The sequence below is a fragment of the Setaria italica genome, chromosome IX (genome assembly GCF_000263155.2).
Source record: "Setaria italica strain Yugu1 chromosome IX, Setaria_italica_v2.0, whole genome shotgun sequence".
NCBI classification, from domain to species: domain Eukaryota; kingdom Viridiplantae; phylum Streptophyta; class Magnoliopsida; order Poales; family Poaceae; genus Setaria; species Setaria italica.
The window spans coordinates 11,788,540-11,809,388 of record NC_028458.1 but is presented as its reverse complement, the minus strand read 5'-3'; the positions used below and the strand labels follow the sequence as shown (position 1 = coordinate 11,809,388).

Below are 20,849 nucleotides of genomic sequence, written 5' to 3'. Positions count from 1 at the left end.
TAAAGTTAGAAGTGGTGTACATCACATCATTATGATGAGCTTATCACTGAGCTGTAAACTTAGGTTCTCTGATTCTGAAAAAGATACAAACGGGAATGGGTGTTGTTTTTACTATTTTACTGATAATCAGAAATTTAATGACTTCAGCTATCTTAATATATAGCCTCTTCAATGTCAAGATTCTATAGGTTGTATAATATCTTTTTTTTACAATTAATACATGACATATTTCACAGTTTCTGCATGGATCATTCTCGTTGTACTACTTTTTGGAGGATCCAGTGCCAATCCAATTGCCCCTCACCAAAGTAATTTGGATGTCAAGCACAAGAGGCCACTACAGACATTCAGACCTTACAATGTTGCCCATAGGGGATCAAGTGGCCAAATACCAGAAGAAACAACAGCGGCCTATTTGGTAACTAAATCCTTGCTTTCTATGCTACTGACAGGTTGAGATTATCTACTAAGTGGTAAAATATGGCTCTTTATATTTTTAGAGACGCATGGAATTAAACCGCACTAGCAATATTAGTTAGAAGTTTACACTATCCAAATAAAACTGTAGTGAGCTCGACAGTTTGGGGCTCATTCCAGAGTATTATACTACCGCAAACTCTAAGATACGCACTGGTTCTTGAAGAGGGCAATTGAAGAAGATGCAGACTTCATCGAGGCTGATATAGTTGCATCAAAGGATGGACATCTGATATGTTTTCATGATGTAACGTTGGATGCAACAACGGATATTGCGGACCATACAGAGTTTGCCAACAGGAAAAGAACCTATGAAGTTGAGAGAGTAAACATGACTGGATTTTTTGTTGGTACGTGAATACGATTATTTTTATGATTTTTTTGCTGACATTTGTTCCTGTGAATATAGTCTAGAAACTTGTAGAGTCATGTTTGCTTCTAGTTAGGGCCACCAACCGATCTGGTCTCACGAGCACATGCTCTTGATCTTCAGGTCTGTGATCCTAGACCTGCAAATTTTACCCGTCGCATCGATACTAAAATCATGACACACACTGAAGGTGCATCCATACACTTTCAGAAACGAGAACAAATACCAGCACTTCAACTTCCATCACGATCCTTATGTTGAATATGAGTATTGGCTCAAGGAGATTGGTGTTGATGGGCTGTTCACCGATTTCCCCGGCAGCTTGCGCAACTACCAAGAATGCAGAATGCCATACCCAGGAAGGGAGAACATATAGGCCCCCTCTTGCTGGAGATGGCAAACATGCCCAAGGATGATTGTTATTGAGACTCGGTTTACCTAAGCCATATGATACCCTTTTCAGTTATGTTATTATTTTCACAAGGGGAAAATGTGATCTATAATTCTTCACCACTCTGTGATTGTTACCCTAAAAGGGAAACGCTAAAAAGTCACCTGCTCTTTAGCTCTTTATTCGGACTAAACGGTCAGTTAAATGAGTTAAATGGACATTAAACGGATGATTAAACGGACATGGCTAGGTACTGTGTAGTGTTTACATGGTGTGTAAATGGACTAAACGGCCATGTAAGCAAACACTGGTATTTTTACATGTTTATATATTTTATTTGTCTAGATGTCCAATTCCAAACATAAAATGTAAGCATGCCAAACCTTACCATGCTTAGAGAAAGGTATATTATGTTTTTATCTGGAAACATACTTAAGTTCCATCATATAAGTGTATAAAAAATTCTAAGTAGACTTGAAAATGGAATACAATAGTGAATTATGTATTTTGTAGTGGTTGTATTTTTAGATGTTATACCTTTTGAAAAGTGGTTATTTGTATATGTGAATAAATTTACACGAAATAAACCGTACTCTTTTCATCTATGCTTGTTAAGAGTAGTCAATAACACATATAAAATACCCAATTAAAAGTGCAACGGTTACGAGAGGGAGCAAAAGGTTATGTCCTTGGAGAGATAAATAAGGATAAAGAAATTATTATATAGACGTGACACGATACATGCATTGCAGAATATTATCCGCGCGCATAGGTAAGCTCGGAAAATATTCTAATATTTTTCAGCACTTTAGGTATGGTGACTAAAAAAATCTTATTTTTTGTTAAAAATATTTTTTTTGCAAAACTGCAAAAAATAATATTGACAGGATAAAATACACCGGTGGTTCTTAAACTTGTCTTGCAGTGTTATTTTAGCCCATAAACTTTTAAAGTGATGCACTTTGCAAGTTTGTGACTTAAATATGCATTTTAGGACACTGTGGACTAAGTTTAAGTGCTGCCTATGAATTTTAGTCGTTGATATAGTGTATGTGACACAACAAACGTGATACATATCAAGACGGTATCATAAAATTCACCAAGTATGTAGACAAATAAAATGGCAGGACCCCAACGTTCTAGACTTCTAGTATAGAGCTGAAGTGAAGTGACAGAGAAAACGTTCTATGTGCGCGCGCGTGTGACGAGTATATCTTAGTAGCACATTACGCTGACAGGATAGTCGGAATACATCCAGAAATCAATAATCCTGTTTTCATCAACGAGAATTAGCAGACTGCTATACATGAAGAACAATTTGCTTGTATGCTGGCGGTTGTGGAATGAGTGGGATGCGCAAGTCTTCAATCAAATTGAAGCCACCATAATGCAACTGCTGCAGGAGATCATCGAGGAGTGAGGCCAATGGGTCCAGGACTGTGCCAAGAGACTTGCAGGTGTTGGATGGCCCTGCAGCACGGGGACCGTTGGAGCGACTAGTGCAAATCGACCAGTTGGTTCCCTGCTCGGCTGTTCCCCCTAACCACGGAAAGATACAGGTTTGCATGTATTTTGAAGTACATGGTCTGTTTTCCCATCATAGAAGATGCTACTATACAGAAATTTACAAAGCTTTGTCTTTGTTCTAGCAATTCCCAATGTTTGAATTGCACTAAAGTTCTTGCACCATCGCAGAGTTGACATGCTACGCATACAAACATAGCACAGAACAGGCCAGCTTACAAGTTATAGGAGGTTGTTGCCACACTATTTGCCAAAGCACTGGTTACATTACACCGCATAGAAGTTTGATCCCAATAGAAACGAAGGCACCACAAAATATCAGGTGAAATGGCATTTGGCAGCAAGATTCCAGCAGATACAGCATCTTCTGCTTATGCTACGGTTGACATTCCATTTCTGCAACTTCACTTGGGCGAAGTTCATCTTTAACTTCTTTCTTCGGGCTGCCAATTAACAGCAAAAGCTACTTAGTAAATATCTTTATAATATCCAGTTGCTTGTTGAAAATTAAATATACCATTTCATGCCAAAAAAGTGTTTGCATAAGTTATAAACTTAATCTACTTATCAAAACAAAAGGGCTTCAAAATCAGGAAATGAGGCATTGCGTGAAATTCAGAACCTGCGCGGCAAGAGCACCATGCAGCATAGAAGGCAGCAGCTGTTAGAATGATTTGAGAAGGTTGGTAGCCTAACTTTACATAGTAGAACAATTTCTTTTTTATTACCATATGTTTTCTTTTTACCTAAACTATTCTATAGAATTAAATTATAATTAGATCACAAAGAATTTTGATCTGCAGAATAATCAACAGAACTTAATTTCTTGTGATACATCCTCAAAAGAACCCTCAGTAGAGAAACCAATATAGTATTATATTTATGTTCAGATATATTTTTCTGATGTATCAGATGTATGTAATGTTGACAGCTATATTCTAAAACTGAAACATAGTGTTGCACCTACACAAGCATGGATAAAACCACACAACAATGCAGAACAGAACACGAAGTGTGCAAAATAAAGGTAATTTCATAACGTCTCTTAAACTCCCTACGGTCACAAATACTTGATGTTTTGACCAAAATCCGGTCAAATTTTTGGAACTTTGACTGTTGATAGTTTTCAAAATATTTAATTTGAAAATTAAATATATAGATTTGTCTCGAAAATTGCTTTCATACTTCTTAGATATTATCATACTTCTTAGATATTATAGCTATTAAAACTCAAAGACCAAAAAGTCACCTTCTAGGAAGGTGATCACTCTGGTGCAAGTTAAGCATTATGGGACAGAAACAAGAAGAAAAGCAAGCAAGCAAATCAGCAGCGCAGAAGCTAGAAAAAAAAGAACTAAAGAACTGAAAGCTTAAACAGCAAATGTAAAAGTTTGTATCAAATGAGAGATGCTAGAAAGCGGTTGATACATGAGGCCTCAAAATGATCAGAGATAGACGATTACACATGCAATATTTGTGTAATCACAGCAGGAAGATAATCAGAAAGTGCAAGGAAATTGACACAATACAAAGAGATGCTGGAAACAAACCCATCCTTGCAGTCATACAGAGTGATATCCGCAATTGCTTTGCTGAGTGCATGAAGAGCTATCTTCTTAACCTGGTGATTCAAAATCATATGATGCACATATAATTCAGAATGTAGCATTGTATCTTAACAAGTCCAGTTAAATAAGAATGCTCAAACAGTAACAAGTCCAGTTCTAGAGTAAAACAAAATAGCAAAATTGATAATATGCCTTAATTTATATGTACTCCCTCTATTCCAAGATGCAAGATGTTTTAGTTTTGTCCTAAGTCGAATTTTTTCAACTTTGACCAAGTTCATAGGAAAAAAGTATTAACACCTACGTTTCCAAATAAATGCACTATCAAGACTCATGGTGGATTAATGAAATTAATTTGACGTTGTAGATGTTGGTGTAATTTTCAATACACTTGGTCAATGCTATGAGTTTGATTTAGGACAAAACTAAACGTTTTACATTTTGAAATGGAGGGAGTAATCATCTTAAGGATTGCCATATTGAGAAACAAAGAAATGACCTTGTATATACAAAGGGATAAAGAGAATATGAACAGAATGATAGGCAGACCTCTAGTTTGTCTTCATTGGCCCAATGCCCCTTGGGTAAAAGACGGAATTCATTTGTCAACCTGATGCACTGTCGCAAATTTTCCGGAGAAACGAAATCAAGTGCGACATTTATACATGACTGCTGAATAGCAAAAGAGTGTCACAGATAATAGCGATTATTATGATTCCAAAAGTATGTCATTAGTAGCAATGAAAATTGGAAGCTGTTCCCACCAAATCCTTGTAATCATACCTTCAAATTTCTGACCTGGTGGGGACATCCTGCTGGGATAAGTACCGCCTCACCAAGCCTCTGTTCAAATGTCCAAGGCTCAATTCCTACATAAGCAGTGATAAAAACCAGGAAATAAGCACCAGGTCTTGTCACCAAAAACCTTCCCCGATTGAAAGAAAAGTTAAGTTCAAAAAACGTTAGTAACGTTAACTAACCATATTCTTCCTTAAGCTTGCGCTTGTGCTCATGTGTTAGATAAAAATACTGATCATGTATAGGATGAGTAACCTGCCAACATAAGATAGTTACACAACACATGAATTAGATTTTATATGGAGTGCCATGGAATATTAGTAGGTACAAATAGGCACCTGCTTCACTGGTTCATAATTGCAATGCCTAAACTCATCTGCATGCTTCATCAGATAATCATGCAGCTTTGTAACATCTTCCCGTCAGAAAATATCCCACAAGGCACCACCTTCTGTTTGGCTTCCCTCTACAGATGGGAGATCCTCATCTTCTGACTCAGTAGACACAGGAATATGTTCTATCTTATTTCCCTTGCCTTTTTTCCTCTTCCTTTTTCCTCTTGCACCAGAAGAATTACAGGCATGCTGTTTACTGTGTGTTTGACCAGTAAGTTGGGCAGACATTCCTTCTGTAGAATCAGTAGATGTTCTTGCAGCTAAATCTGCATGTGAAGATTGTAGGTATGCACTCGCTCCCTTGGTGGATAAGATCTCCTTCATTTTCTTTACTGCAGTAATTCTTTTTGATTTGAGCTTTATTTCATCAGTATGTGTGAGGATATAGACCTGTTCAATGAGTACAAATCAGAAAGTAGAAAATCACTAGGAACTTAACAAAAACAAAAGGATAAGTAAAGAAAGGCTCACCTATGAGAATAATAAAATCAGGAACATTAAGAAATGGCAGTATGTGGCAATTTCTGGACCTTTCTTGATTAATAGTCCAAACCATGGTCAACCGTCATCAACATCTACTATAACTAGCATTAAGCATTTGGCAAAAAGAGGTGCAGCTTTTGGCACCAAAAACTAGCATATCTGATCTATAAGTTCAATCAATGTTAAACATGGTAAAACCAAGAAAACAATAAACATGCTAAATAACTTCAAGTTCTTTGTTTTTGTAGTATTTTTAAGACAACTGAAAAATCAAAATTGTAGATAAGTCCCAAGACACAACAATGGCATATAGAATGGCATCAACGGTTTTTACTTCCCATCACTAGAATGTGGACGTATATACTATATCAAAGTTTGAAGACCAGATAACTACAGTTATTTTGGATTCTAATGGACAACATGCCCAATTGCCCATCAGCAACATCATCTTATAAACAGGATAAAGCACAATAATAACTATTTAGTTACCGCATCAGACATGTTGCAGTGAATCTTGGTAACAGAATCACCAATTTCCAACTCTTGGGTGACTCCATAAGCAATATAAACCTTCGGACCAAGATCTGGTTTTGCAAAATCTTTGGGAACCTTCACAGCCAGATTAAGAGGACCAGATTTTGGATCTGTATAGGCACGTAATGGCAACGCAGAAATAAACTCTGTACTATGCCGTGGCAGTCGCTCCTCAAAGGAACTATGTGGTGGCCAATCTTTAAGCTTAAGTAGCAGAGGCAAATCCGCGGGGCCAACAAGCCCACGAGAATAGCCCGTAAAAAACATGTGCATATTCACATCAACCTGCATTTGGAGTACAGGTAAGCAACATTGATGGTAAAGAGAAATGATTTGTTAGGTAAGTGCAATATAGGACAGATATTTTAAAGAATGGTAATCGGACATCTTATGGGTCTACAAGGCCCTAAAAACTAAACATGGTAAAACAAGAACAAAGTATGTACAGCAATCCACACAAGACCAAACTGATATAAGCAGGAACTTGGGCTAGCTGCATTTCAAGCTCTAGTAGGCAAATTAACTGAACAAATATTATGCGGATTACAAGACATGGTACTTTTTGAAAGGAAAAAAAGATATTCCAGAACTCAGATAGAAGAGATCCACACAGCCAACGACTTTACAAATCATTTTATGCATGTAGTAATCCACATTCTTTAGCAAGTATTGAGAACTCGGATAGAAGAGATCCACACAGTCAAGACTTTACAAGTCATTTTATGCATGTAGTCCTCATTCCTAAGCATCAGTTTATCAGTTTTGGTTCATAACACTGCCAAAACTGAGACAAATTAATTGACCACATATTATGCAGATTACAAGACGAAGACAGTACTTATTAAAAAGGATACTCCAGAACTCGGATAGAAGATATCCACACAGTCAATGACTTTACAAGTTATTTTATGCATGTAGTAATCCTCATTCCTTAGCATCATCTTATCAGTTTTGATTTATACCAATGCTAAAACGTTAAAAACAAACAATTGATAATAACATCACCAACCTCACACCACGTCAGGCATTCAAGAGCAATAACTGAGAGTCGCTCATCTTTGTTCTTGTCTCTTATTTCACGTAATGCACGCCACATAACCATTGGTTCCCAGCTCAACCCAGAAGCCAATGCAAGTGAATCGCGAACAATAACAGGCTGCCCCTTCAACCAGTGCTCCTGGAAATGATCCAGACTTTCATTCTGAACATCTCTAGCAGTTGGACAATATATGTAGTTATCACAGGAATTATGTCTGCGAGATGCTTTTCGTGATGTTTCATCGTTCATGTAACCAGATTCTGCAAAGCAGGAACATTTTGAACCCTCAGACTCCAGCTGTGTTCCATTGTTGACCACGGAATTGGATTTCTCTAGTAAGTCAGCAATAAATTTCTCTTCGAGCAAACACTTAAGTTCAAGAAGAGAACTACCACAACCACCCAATGCATTTGGAGGACAAGGTATGCTTCCATTGCTATTTGCCCTCCACCCTGTCAAATTAGGAGTGTTATCCTCAGGTGGAACTGCACTACCTATCAAAATGGCATACTGTCCATCTGAAGGTCCTTTACTTGCAACTTTATCATGACTACTTCTCTGTTGCCAATCTTCCTTGCCTCCATCATAAGTGAGATTTGTAACTTTGTCACTTTTAACACCACCACCAGGAGCATGGCCTCCACGAAGCTCCCGGCAGCAGCTGAGGCGGAGATCATAGAAACATTTGTTGCAGCTTCTGTGGAAATCAGCAATAGATGTCCTGCAGTTGTTGCTGTTACAAGAAATAGCAATGAATTAGACATTTCAAGAAACAAACAACTTGCATGCGATGTAAGTAAAACCAAACCAACCAGTATGTCCGTTCGTTGCGCCAACATGTAGCTAGAGTAACCTTAACGCTGCATGCGTCAATCCCTGCTATTAGGAGCAGCACAAACTTATGGAGTAACAAATAAGAAGCATCTATGCTCTAAATCCATACATAAAATGGCATTGCAGTAATAATACCTTGAATCGAGGCCTCAATCCTCTTCTCTAGCACCTGATCTTGGTGAAATTCTTTCAACCAAGGGAGCAGAAAGTGCACAATACGCAGGGAAAATTTAACTTTATCATCTGTAGATACATCCCAGTTGTCAACCTGTAGAACAGGAAATGTGAGAGTATCAAACACATTGGGGCCAGTTAATGAAATACAAATGGAACAAAAAAAAAAGGCACACCTTCTGCATTACATCTGCACGCAGACAAGCCTTACAATTGCAAATATTTCGACAAGATGGGCAACATTTCTCAAAATCATATTCTGATAAATGTGGGTACCTGTTTCGATCATGTCAATAACACGAGCAGTGAACAATTCAATAGCAAAAACGTAAAATGCACAAACTCAGTAACAAGAAGAAAGATAATGTAAAATATGAGGCCAGACAAGAGTTATAGCTCAACAAGGCAAATAAATATAATGTCAGGTTATCAAACATGAATGCTACAAGAGCCAAACCAGCGTCTGATGCACTTCACACAGTATCTCCTCTTATAAAGCGTGCAGCCCTGGCACCGTACAACTCTTCCACTGTCGTTCCTCTGGCACTGATGGCACATGTTTGACTCTCCAGTCCGTTTTGCCTTCTGCAAATTCCAGCAGGAAAAGTACAGCATACATGCACATATAGGAAATCTAAAGGTTATAGTTGGGAGCAACTGAGCAATTATCCCAAAATGTAAACCATTTCTGAGACATTGCACTTTATCTGTAACCTAAGGAATTGCATACACGATGTGCACATTACTCATTTTACTTCCTAATTAAGTACCGTGTGCTAGGGCCTACCGTGTGCATAGCAGTAGGATGGGTAAAAAAAATGTGACACAGCTCACAAGCATGCGCCCCCAAATGCAGGTATACAATGGAATCAAACCAAGATTAATAGTAAATCAAATATATAAGTGCAAACCCAGTGGAAGCACCAGGTAGAGGTTGGGAACAATCCGACGAAATCCCGAATGGATCGTCCTCTGCACTGCAGATCCGCGACCATGATAATCAAACTATTGTAGTGGCCAGTGGGGTAAAATGATAAAAGCTGGTGAGAAACACCAAGCAACCCGAAGGTCCCCCACCCCTCTTGTTAAAAAGGAATTAAAATAGGATCAATGGGGATCAATCCATCTCCCACTGTTGCAAGCAACGCACGCAACGAAGCCATTAAAGTGAAGCAGGAGCTGACTCGCGCCGTCGCGTGGGCACGGGGAAGGTGAAGCCACGAAGAAGGCTTACGCTCTCCCGCTTAATTACCTTGGCGGAGTCGCCAACCGGGGCCTTCCGCTTGGACATCCCTCCGGCGAGGTCCATGCGGCGAGGGAACCTGGCCGGAATCGGAACGGACGCCGCCTTGTCAGGCGGGGGAACTAGAGGGAACTAGGGAAGGAGGGAGACGGGTGGGCATTTATATACAGGTTAGTGGTGGGACCCAGGAGTCATTGACGGATTTGGGTGGGGGTAACGTTGGGGTTCGCGGGTGTTGTGAGTGGGGCCCGGTGTCAGCGACGTGGCTAGATGACGTTGTTTTTGGTTTCGCGGCTTGTGCGCAGGTGCGTTTCAAATTTTGAACGCGCCCGGTAAAAAGGTGGCTGCAGCACGAGTAGGACTGGTACTCCTACGATAGAGTGTAGCAGCGTTCCAGCTTGTTTGCTAACGAGATTTAAGAAACATAGAATTATACTTTCATTAGACTTTTTGCCAGATTTTTCATTTTCAACTGACTTTGCCGATGTTTTTAATAAAATGGGGCAATGGATCTATAAAGAACAGGTAGATGGATCATTGTCAACTTCCGTATCATACTCGCTCTGGTTTTTTTACATGTCACATTATGTTTGTTCTAGATCAAACTTTGACCAAATTTATAGAAAAATATAATAGCATCTACAATATCAAATTTGTTTCATTGAATTCACCATAGAATATATTTTGATATATTTTGATAGTGCATATATTTAGTAGTATAGATGTTGTTATATTTTTTTATAAATTTAATTAAAATTAGACAAATTTGACTTAGGACAAATTTAATGTGGTATGTAAAAAAACCAAAGGGAGTAATGAAGATTAAGAGGTCGAAGACTTCTAGTGCAAAGGAAATGAGTAACTAAATACGAGTGAAAGTGAACCACCCATTAACTTATTCGGGTGGAAGGGAAAATAATTACGAACACCCTATGCTTTTGTCATTCCATTCATTTAGCAATTCCTTTTTTTTTGACACTGTTAATCTAAAACCGTTGTTTTGAAATACAATGGATCATGTTCTATGTTGGACAAAGTTTACAAAGAATAGTGTTAGCATATAAATTGTGAAAATATATCTCGTAAGATCTAATTATGCTTATTTGAATCGTATAGATAATATTATTCTTTTTTTAATATAAACTTGTCAAACATAGAATAGTTTGACTTATATTTCAGGATGGATGGAGTCCATGATATATCATATTATTCTTATAAGCTAATTAGTAATTACGGAGTATATAGGTTATTAATCTTTAATGAGGACGGGTCATGCTGAAGTAGAGTAATCGTTAGTGCCTTAAGTGGCATCCTAAGGAAAGAATGCATCAGAGAGACCACAGTGTGTGTCACGCAGTTTATCCTTGCTTACAAGTTACAATTAAGACAAGGGCTCGATCACCTCGTATGCAAATTCAGTTGCCCCTTCATGTTATTGTTATCAATTCATTTCAGCTCATAATAGCATGGAAATGAAGGTAAATGATGCTTTATAGAATTATCTGAGGTAGTGGAGCCAGCCAGAGGATCAACGGAGCATGTTGTATCTGGTTACGCCATTGCTGTAGTAATGACCAGTTCAGCACTTTTCTCTGGCTCCCAGTGAGCAGAAGCGATCAAAGATCACCAATGGTATCATTTCTTGTTTGCACTTTTGCTCTTCCTTTACAGGATGTTCTTCTGTGAGACCGTGTGTTCAGTAAAGCTAAATGGATACCCAATGTCTTGCTCAGGTTCCTTCTGGGCAGATGGATACCCAGAGGACCCGTCTTGGCGAAAATACAACACCCAGCTCTACTACAGCCTGTAAGGTCAACGGTTTGGAGTACACAACATAGCATGGAAATATAACCAACGCAGCAGATATAGATGACATGTCGCATGGTCAAAAGATCACAAAGATTTGAAGGATAGGCAAATCATTCTGCACGCCACTTGAGGATTTGAGCTGGAGTAAACACCACAATGGGGGGGGGGGGGGGGGGGGGGGGGGGGCGCAGTTTAACACAATACATTCGTTTTGACAGGAAGTTCTAACACTAGGCAGGAAAACCAAAGTTGGTCGCTCTGAAACTTTCTGCACCACAATTGATGACTTGAGACAAGCTCATCCAACTGGCCGAGAAGCTGGGAAGTACAATGAGCATGAGCTGTAGCGCACAAGAAGAAACAGTAAATAAGTTAAAAACACGACAAGGTAGCCTATTCATCCAATGTTTGACTGCAAAGACTGAGCAGGTGACAAATATCATAAGCTAATACAGGAAGAGAGATCGACTCACCTTAAGCTTGTTGTTGCTTCTTCTCAAGAACTTTCTTCCAGCGCTTTTGATCAAGCATCATTGTCATGTTTTGCCAACTACGATTAATGGTACCATATGTAAATCAACTTGTATAAGGCAAGGAAAACAACGGAAAACAATAAAAAGGATTTCAAACACAGACATAACATTGAAAGATTCTATAAGAAAATATGCCATTCATTCACAATGGGAAAACAATTCATGTATCTTAGATGCTAATGGATAACAGCTACAATAAAGAATGACAAGACACCACGAGATGCTCTATTATGCAGGCTAAAAATAACAAATGAGTCCCGACACCTTAGATGCAGAGCATTTCAAGCTAAAATTTGATGAGTACCACAAAACTCAAAAGCATTAGACTGAAACCCAAGAAAAGATAAACATACATGGCAGCTCAGTGACAAAAGATTCTGTAAAACCATGAAAAATTTAAAGATAAAACCTAGTGAAAATTAACTTGTACCAAAATTATGAGAATCAATTTTTAAAATTTTCCCATGTAAGCACCTAAAGTTTAATATGGTAGTTCTAGTGGTTAATCTGCTACTATTCTGGCTTTCATTTAAACAATAAATGCTAGAATGGCCTATTAGAGGAGTAACAATGTCCAACATATTATCCGCATGTGGGCTTCAAAAATGTTTGTGCATCATAGCTGTTTACATTTATATATGGTTGAACAGCAGTGCCAAGAACCTAATACCATACATGGACCAAATCATGATCCAAAAAAGGAATGGTTGCAGCCCCACACTTCAGTAATTTCAATTGAGGCTGCTAACGAGAATCATGGTCAAGTGTGCAATTAACCAATAGTAAAACCATTATGAGTGATTTTGCATTATACTGACCTCAGTTTTCAAATCAACATGTGACTGACACGAGAACATATCTACTCCAGTTATAACTGGAAGACATTTTTGCTTCAGGTGCACTAGTAAGGAGGAAACTAAAAACAGTCTGGTCTCTTCATTTCTTCCCAAACTTTTAGGATCATTCTTTAAGAGCCTAAACCTCTAGGAGCTTGTACGTGAAGCTAGGCTCCTAAACCTCTAGGATGTGATTCAGCAAGATCCAGCCCACCACCGCTTCCACATAGGCATCAAACGGGAGCATTTGCTAAAGAAGTGGTGGTCCCACAAAGTACTACACCTCGCAAAGTGTAATACCCACACGAATCATTGGAATCAATTTCCACAAAAGTGGACATCCCATAAAGTACAATGCGTAATGAAACCCCAAATGGTTCAGTAGAGAAGAAGGGGGGGTGGGGTGGGGGTTAGGGTTGGGGGGATTAAAGGTGTGGTTTTACATGAGGGTTTGGTAATGCTTCCGTTCTGACAGTAGGTAGCGGACAGTAGGTGGTGGGGTATGTCTTGATCCACTCCGAGTCATCATTAAGTGCAGGATTTGGGACTATTTTAATTTTGTTTTGCTGGATCTAAGGAAAACTACATTCTGTTAACCTCTTTGTCAAAAAACTGGTGGTGGTTTTGGGTTATATTATATGGGTAAATCATTGGAATCAATTTCCACGAAAGTGGACATCCCACAAAGTACAATGCATACCACAGATGGTTCAGTAGAGAAGAAGGGGGGTGGGGAAGGGGGGGGGGTGTTAGGGGTGGGGGATTAAAGGTGTGGTTTTACATGAGGGTTTGGTACGGCTGCTGTTCAACAGTAGGTAGCAGATGGTGGGTGGTGGGGGGTATGTCTTGATCCACTCCAAGTCATCCTTAAGTGCAGGATTTGGGACTATTTTGATTTTTTTTTTTGCTGGATCTAAGGAAAGCTACATTCTGTTAATCTCTTTGTCAAAAAAAAATTTTCTCGAACTACGTAGGAGAGCTGCGTGTTCATTAAGGTAGAAAAGGAGTACACAAGTCTACATCAGCGGGTGTCAGGCGCAGATGTTTAGAAAGACCCAACCCGAGTACAAGGATCCTCCCCCCCCCCCCCCCCCACACACACACACACACCAGGTTGCTCCATTACAGACGCGCCACAATCTAAAGAAAGACCGACCAGACCTCCAGAGCTTATGCTCCCAGAGTCAGCGACCTGGCCAGGAGCTCCTGAAGCTTAGAAGCACCTGCCATACACCAAAAACTAAGCTCTGTGTCAAAAAATTGGTGGTGGTTTTGGGTTATATGGGGCACGGGTGAACCTAGTGTTGCATAAGAGCCTCATGAAACACCTCACTGGCTCCCCTTTGACATTCACTAGGATTTGTGGGCCTGTGGTGCATTTCCACCATGCTGCAGGAAGGGAAAGCCCTATCACCCTTTCTTTGAGTTCCTAGGGCAGGGTGACCCCAAGGGAACCACCAGCACGAGCTGGACACACCCTACCAATGGAAGAAGGGGGTGAGATGTGAGTGAGGAAGGGAAGGGGCATGACAAGAAGACAGGCACTAGCAAGGTCAACTGAATAAGAATTATAGTGTTACTTCAAGAGTAAGGAAGGAATAGTAAAAAAACCAAGAAGGTCATGGATTTCAGAATCTAGTAAATATAAACTGTTTAACTGGGCTATTTGGATGCTACACAAGAAAATGGCACAAGATTTAAGAAACAGAATTGTTGGGGCAGTTCCACAAGATCGGTTCTAATTAGGGTGTGTTTGGTTGGAGAGCGGGGTAGGATGAATCCAGAATTTAGGGATGGGATGGTTCCATACCGTGTTTGGTTTGAAGGATGCAACAATTACATTTTTGTGTTTGGTTGGAGGGATAAGGATGAAATGCCTTGTGTTCCGTTAACCCCATTACCAGTGGGTCCCGCCAGTCAGCCACCATCAAATCTCCTCCCCTCCACTCTTTCACTTTCTCTCCCCTCCCCGACGCGCAGCTACCCGCCGCAGCCCGTCGCCCCACTCCCTGCTGCCGCAGCCTGCGAGGCCCGTCTGACGTTGCCGCTGCCAGCGAGACGTCGTGGCTCATCGTCGTCCTCCACCCGCACCGCCAGCAACTAGTTGTCGTCCTCTGCAGGGGCCGCCCGCAGCTCATCATCATCCTCCACTCGCAAGCATCCACCCGCTGCCCGCAACTCCTGACCTTCTGCCACTTGGAAGCCACCACCCCTCCACCGCTGCTGCAGCCGCCCCACAGCCACCCACTGTTGAGCCCGCGCTCCGCTCAGCGTGCAGCCTTCCTCCCCGCCACCCAGTTGCTTGCCATGTGAGAGGGAGGGAGGGAAGGAAAGTCGAACAGTGAGAGACGCCGTCCAAATGGGACGGCCATGTTCAGCAAAAAAATTGGGATGGAGTGGTGCAGCATATTTGGGGAATATTCCTCATGGGGATGTGGCTCATCCCTTGTATTCATCAATCAAACACCATGAAAATTGTTCCTTCCCAGGTGATACTCCCCCAACCAGCCACATCCTTAGATAAGCAATAACTATGGAATGTAGGCTTGAAAAGCCAAAAGGAGGTTCTTAACCTAGAAGACAGCCGAGAAGAAATGTATAAAAAGACACATAGGCTACTTGGCCATGCTTTATAATCAACATGATGACACCTCAAGAAAGGTAAACCATATAAGTAAGAGCCTCAAAGTCAGATGAAATGTAAATATGCATTGATCAAGTTTTTCATGCCTTTTCTATGGCTCAAGACAATAATACAACCATCCTATGTGCTAACAGTTCCATCACAGGCAAGATATACCTCATATATTAGTTATTTAGTTGGAACTGCAAAGTTGTGCTTACGTAGTTAGACAAATAAATAGAAAGCCATAGAAATTTTATGTAGGAGAATACTACCTAAAAAGAATCTCTAAAGTTGAATGAAAACAAAACAACACATGCCAAAAACAAGCTGATGTAAATAAAATATTTCAAGTTCAAGAGACAGTCTCTCATCATCCCCATTTATATTTTTCAAGACATAAAAGAATGTTGAAATCGGATTCAAACTTTACCTACATAATTTGGTATTGTGCAAACAAAATGGTGGCATATGGTTACCACGTATTGTTCAATGCATTTTAGTTGGGATTTGAAAATGCGTGGTGAGTATGCCCTGCATCTACCGAAAGATTTTCAGGATTATTTTGAACTTTGGGAGGGTGTTGAACAAGATAGACCACCATATTCATACCAATCGCAGGAATCAAAAGCAAACAAGAAAAAACAGTGTTATATCTTTTTGTTGTCTCAACTATTGAATAAATTTCTGTAGCAGCTTGATGAAAATTATGTAGCAGGGCTTCATAATGTATACCTCAAGGTTCATAAAACAAAACAAATTCAGTGCTTAATATGCACAATTGCACATATACATCTAAAGTATTGGACCCGGGTTTTCTTCCTTTACCAGCATAGCGTTGCTCAGTTTTCAAAAAAAAAAAAAAGCATAGCCTTGCTCTGCCACTTCAACGTTGGTACTTTCCTTTACCGTACATATTTAATTTGGCACAAATTGACAATCAGGCCCAACCCTATAGTCTTTCCCCCAAAAAAATAGAGTTTGGTAGCATAGGCAAACCACAGCACACCCATCAGAATTATGCACCTTCAAACTCAGCAAATCTGCATGTTTGGTACCAGAAAAGGACTGAGGATCAACATTTACCAAGTCTAGTTCCAATGCCATTGCATAAACTAGCAAAAAATTAGGCTGTGCTGTGCATGCACCGAATTTATTTGATATTCACCGAAAAATGTGAGTATGCATAAACAGGAATTCCTGACACACTACAATCGCTAGGGAGAGTGTATCAAAGTGATACGCCATGTTGTTACCTTATCTTTGCATGATCACAAAGTAGTGGACTATTTGGTCGTTACACAAGATTAGGATATAAATCATTAATTGTTGTGTATCTAGTCTGGGTTCAAGAATTTTCAGCAATGTCAAGTTGTTAGAATCGGAAAGGTTTAATCATAGAGTATCAAAAAGGCTCCGTATTAATGAATTATGGACTGGCCCATTAGAACATCTCCAATGGATATGTCTCTTAATCTTATTGTAAACGAACAGCAGTTCAGAGTCAGAGTGTGTCAAAATAAGAAATTTCCCAAATCCAAAAATAATGGGCTCAAGAGATATCTAGTGGTCAGATTGATATTATACTAAATTCACAGAACCTTCCCCCGAGTCTGGAATGCAATTGCACAGCTACTTCAAGAACACAAGCATCTAACCATGATTCGGCTCAACAGATCACATAAAATCCCCCAAACACGTAGGACGAGACCCAAACAAATCAATCTAGAGACACATTGCAATCCATGGAATAAACATGATCTCGGGCTCCGCAGCAATCAGGTCATAGGAACACAATTGGTACAAATATCAGCGCGAGCGAGAGATAAAGGAAGAGAGAGGAGGCGGGGGGCTCACGTGGCGGGGAGGGACTTGATGTTGGAGGCGAGCGCGGAGGCGTGGTGGTGGACGCAGGCGGCGGCGCCGAGGGCGAAGGCGCCGGTCCAGGTGGAGACGAGCCGCTGCGGGTCGGAGTGCGGGACCCCGGAGTCGCCCCTGTACGCCCGCGCCCAGTAGTCGTCGAACTCGCCCATCCTCCTCCGCTTTCCCTCGAACCGAACCTTCTCCTTCCCCTGCGGCGGCGGCTGCGAACGCTCCGGAACGAAATAGATGGATGGGGATGGGGTTTTGCAGGGGAAGGGAAGAACGGATATACGGAACTGGGGCCGCCAGGGTGCCTGGAATGTTGGTGGACCTAGTCTAGGGAATAGGGCCCATGAACCAATGTTGTTGAGATTTGTGCTGGGACTCAGGGAGAGGACGATTGGATGGTGTTTACATGGATTTTTTTTACTTCGTTTTACAAGGGCTGGTGTTTAGGCTTAAGAAAAATGTTGTTGCAAGGAGAGGTGACAGGAAATAAATAAGACACCCAACAACTTTTTTGTGGTGTTTATTTCCTTGAGTTTTTGAGAGATGGAGTTTGGTGTGGAACCATGCATAGAGTAGGCAAAAGAAAAAATGATGCAATGGTGCGCATGATATATACTCCCTCCATTTTTATTTATAAGGCGCACACGCATATCAAGATTCAAACTTTGCAATCTTTGATCAATAATTTGATTATTAATTTTTTATTTTAATAATATAAATTTTATATGGTTGGATTCGTAATCAATGATTATAAGTTTATAATCATAAACAATATAATATAAGATAAATGAATGGTCAAAATGTTATTTAGAAGATCGTGCCAAGTCATATCATGTCTTATAAAAATAGATGGAGGGAGTAGAAACATAAAATTAAAGGGTTTTTTTTGCTAAGGGGAGGTGCGGGAATTTAAAGGTAAATATGATATTTTAATTGCTCTTGTTGGCTAAGGTAACCATTTCTTTCTTTTGTTTTCTCTTAGCTGGTTTTTCACTAGTGATTAGGTGGCAAGGCTATGCGACCATAGTGCATTTGCTTTGGATGTGTTTTTTTAGTTGTATTTAGTTAATTATTAAGATGATATCACTTTTATAGGCTTTGTTTCAAAAGATCACATTAAAAGTTTAGCATTAACTCCATTATCCACTAGCATAAAAACTTTAATGCGATAACACCTTCATAGAGTAACTATATATGTAATGCATGTAGGGTTATTTGACCACATATTCTATTATTAGCACGAGTATTTTTACACACTTATATTTTTATTTATGTAGATGTCCAATTCCAAACATAAAAATGTAAGCAGGGCCCAATCTTACCATGCTTAAAGAAATGTATATTATGTTCAGAGAACATACTTAACGTCCCACTGTATAACCCGCACAAAATTTCTAGCCCAGACTTAAAAAAGGGAATACAAATAGTGTTTTCTACAATTTATGTCTTTACAAATGGTTGTGTTTTTAGATGTCATACATTTTGACAAGTGGGTTTAGTTTGCATATGGTAAATAAATTTACATGAAAATAAACCCGTACTCTTTTTCATCTATATGCTTAATTAAGAGTAAATCATTAATACATATATGATACCCATTTAAAGTGCAATGGTTAAGGGGAACTCGTAAATCTTATATAGAGATGCCACATTATACATGCATTGTGGAATATATCCACATAAGCATGATAGGTATTTTTTCTCATGAAACATTCTAGTGTTTTTCGGCGGGTATCATGGCTAAAAAATCATATTGTTTTCTAAAAATAATATTGATAGAGCGAAATACACTAGTAGTCCTTAAACTTATCTCATGGTGTTATTTTTGGCACATAAACTTTTAAAATGGTGCACTTAGCAAGTTTAGAGTAAAACATGCATGTTGACCGTGTTATTTTTGTGAGCATAAGTTGCAACTTAATAAATTAAGCAAATACTACGTACATACATGTCATTTAGAAAACAATATTGGCTATATGATGTTCAACATAAGATTGTTTGTTCGTGAAATGTCCTCTTTAACCATGAGAGGTGGCTTGTTATGTTATTTTGTCCTCATGTGGATTTGTGATACGGGCACCATGTCAACGCAAAACAAGAGATTTAACTTCCAAACACTAGATTCTCCGAGCTTATTTGAAAAATTGGCTAAATTAGCCTATTTCTCATCGGAATCGTCTCCCAAAGGCCCAATCGATCGAGTTTCTCTTCCACAAATATTGGGCAAATTTGCTGCTTACATTGTTCAAGTAACTGCTCCTGTGGATTGTTCCTTTAATTGGTTGTTGGGTTGTAGTCTTTACAATGGGACTACAGTACTGCCAGGCGCTATTCACCTAGATACATAACATCCTTTTCCTACTGAAACCATACTAGTAGCACAAATACCCGGATAACCTAGTGCAACGAACTGTTAATTGTATACTTTGCCTAAAATACATACCCGTTCTGAGAGTAAACAATTGGTTCTAGGGCCAGGAACCTTTGCTAGCTGGAATGGTAGTGACATTGTAGTTTCATTTTGTAATAATTAGTGCATGTTTCTGTCATCCGTTCTCTAATTAGACGGGGTCAACCTGCAGAAATAAAAATAGTTTATTTATCTTGTTCTCTGCGTAGAAGAATTAAACAAATGTTCCATGAAATTAAACAAGCTGATGTATTAGTAAGTATGGAGTACATTAAAGAATTAGAATTTTTACCTGCAAGATGTCTCTCGTTAATTGTATAGGAACTATCTTGGCATGCAAGTATTGGTGGATCTCTATACAAAGTATGAACTTAAAACTATATATTTGTATAAATGGGTACAAATTATACTGCCTGTTTTTGCGTTGAAAAGGGAAGGATGATCCTTAGAGGAGGGCAGAGTTGATGTCAAATGAAGCAATGGAGAAACTGCAACTCGGTGGTAGTGTTATTTCTGCTTGTGTCCAATGTTAAGTATATCAAGGCCCATATGGCTCATGAGGACTCTATATATCCATCTCTCCTAGTGGGATAGATTGTAGACTCTAAAACCCTCAAGATTAGTAGCATGGAATCAGAGTGTGGTTTAGGGTTAGGATTAGGTCTAATCTAATCCACCCGAGATCCATTTTTTTCCATCATCATCATCATCATCCTGCGCTCCCAACATTCATCCGCTGCCAACGCACGTGACGCCCGTCACGCTGCCGCTCCGCCACCCGTCACACCACCTGTCTCGGCTCGTCCCTGCCGCCCGTCACGGCTCCTCACAGCCGCCGTCGTGGCTCCTCTGCGCCGCCTCTCGTGCGTCGCCCTCGACTTATCTAGTTGCGCCGGGTGTCATCTTCCGCATGTCTGTCCACCGTGTGCCACCCGA

At 39.8% G+C, this 20,849-nt stretch overlaps 1 protein-coding gene and 1 pseudogene across 1 annotated transcript; both read right to left on the bottom strand.

Annotated features, from left to right (window-relative positions):
- Positions 1-2,806: 2,806 nt before the first annotated feature.
- Positions 2,807-9,959, bottom strand: LOC101763800 (annotated as a pseudogene).
- A 1,706-nt stretch (positions 9,960-11,665) lies between these two features.
- LOC101768113 lies at positions 11,666-17,762 on the bottom strand. The gene is made up of 3 exons (XM_004982403.3): positions 17,489-17,762; positions 12,113-12,189; positions 11,666-11,980 (listed from the first exon to the last, which is right to left on the bottom strand). Exons 1-2 carry the CDS (start codon positions 17,662-17,664, stop codon positions 12,114-12,116), a joined length of 252 nt encoding a protein of 83 aa, XP_004982460.1. The 5' UTR covers positions 17,665-17,762; the 3' UTR covers positions 11,666-11,980; position 12,113.
- Positions 17,763-20,849: the final 3,087 nt, after the last annotated feature.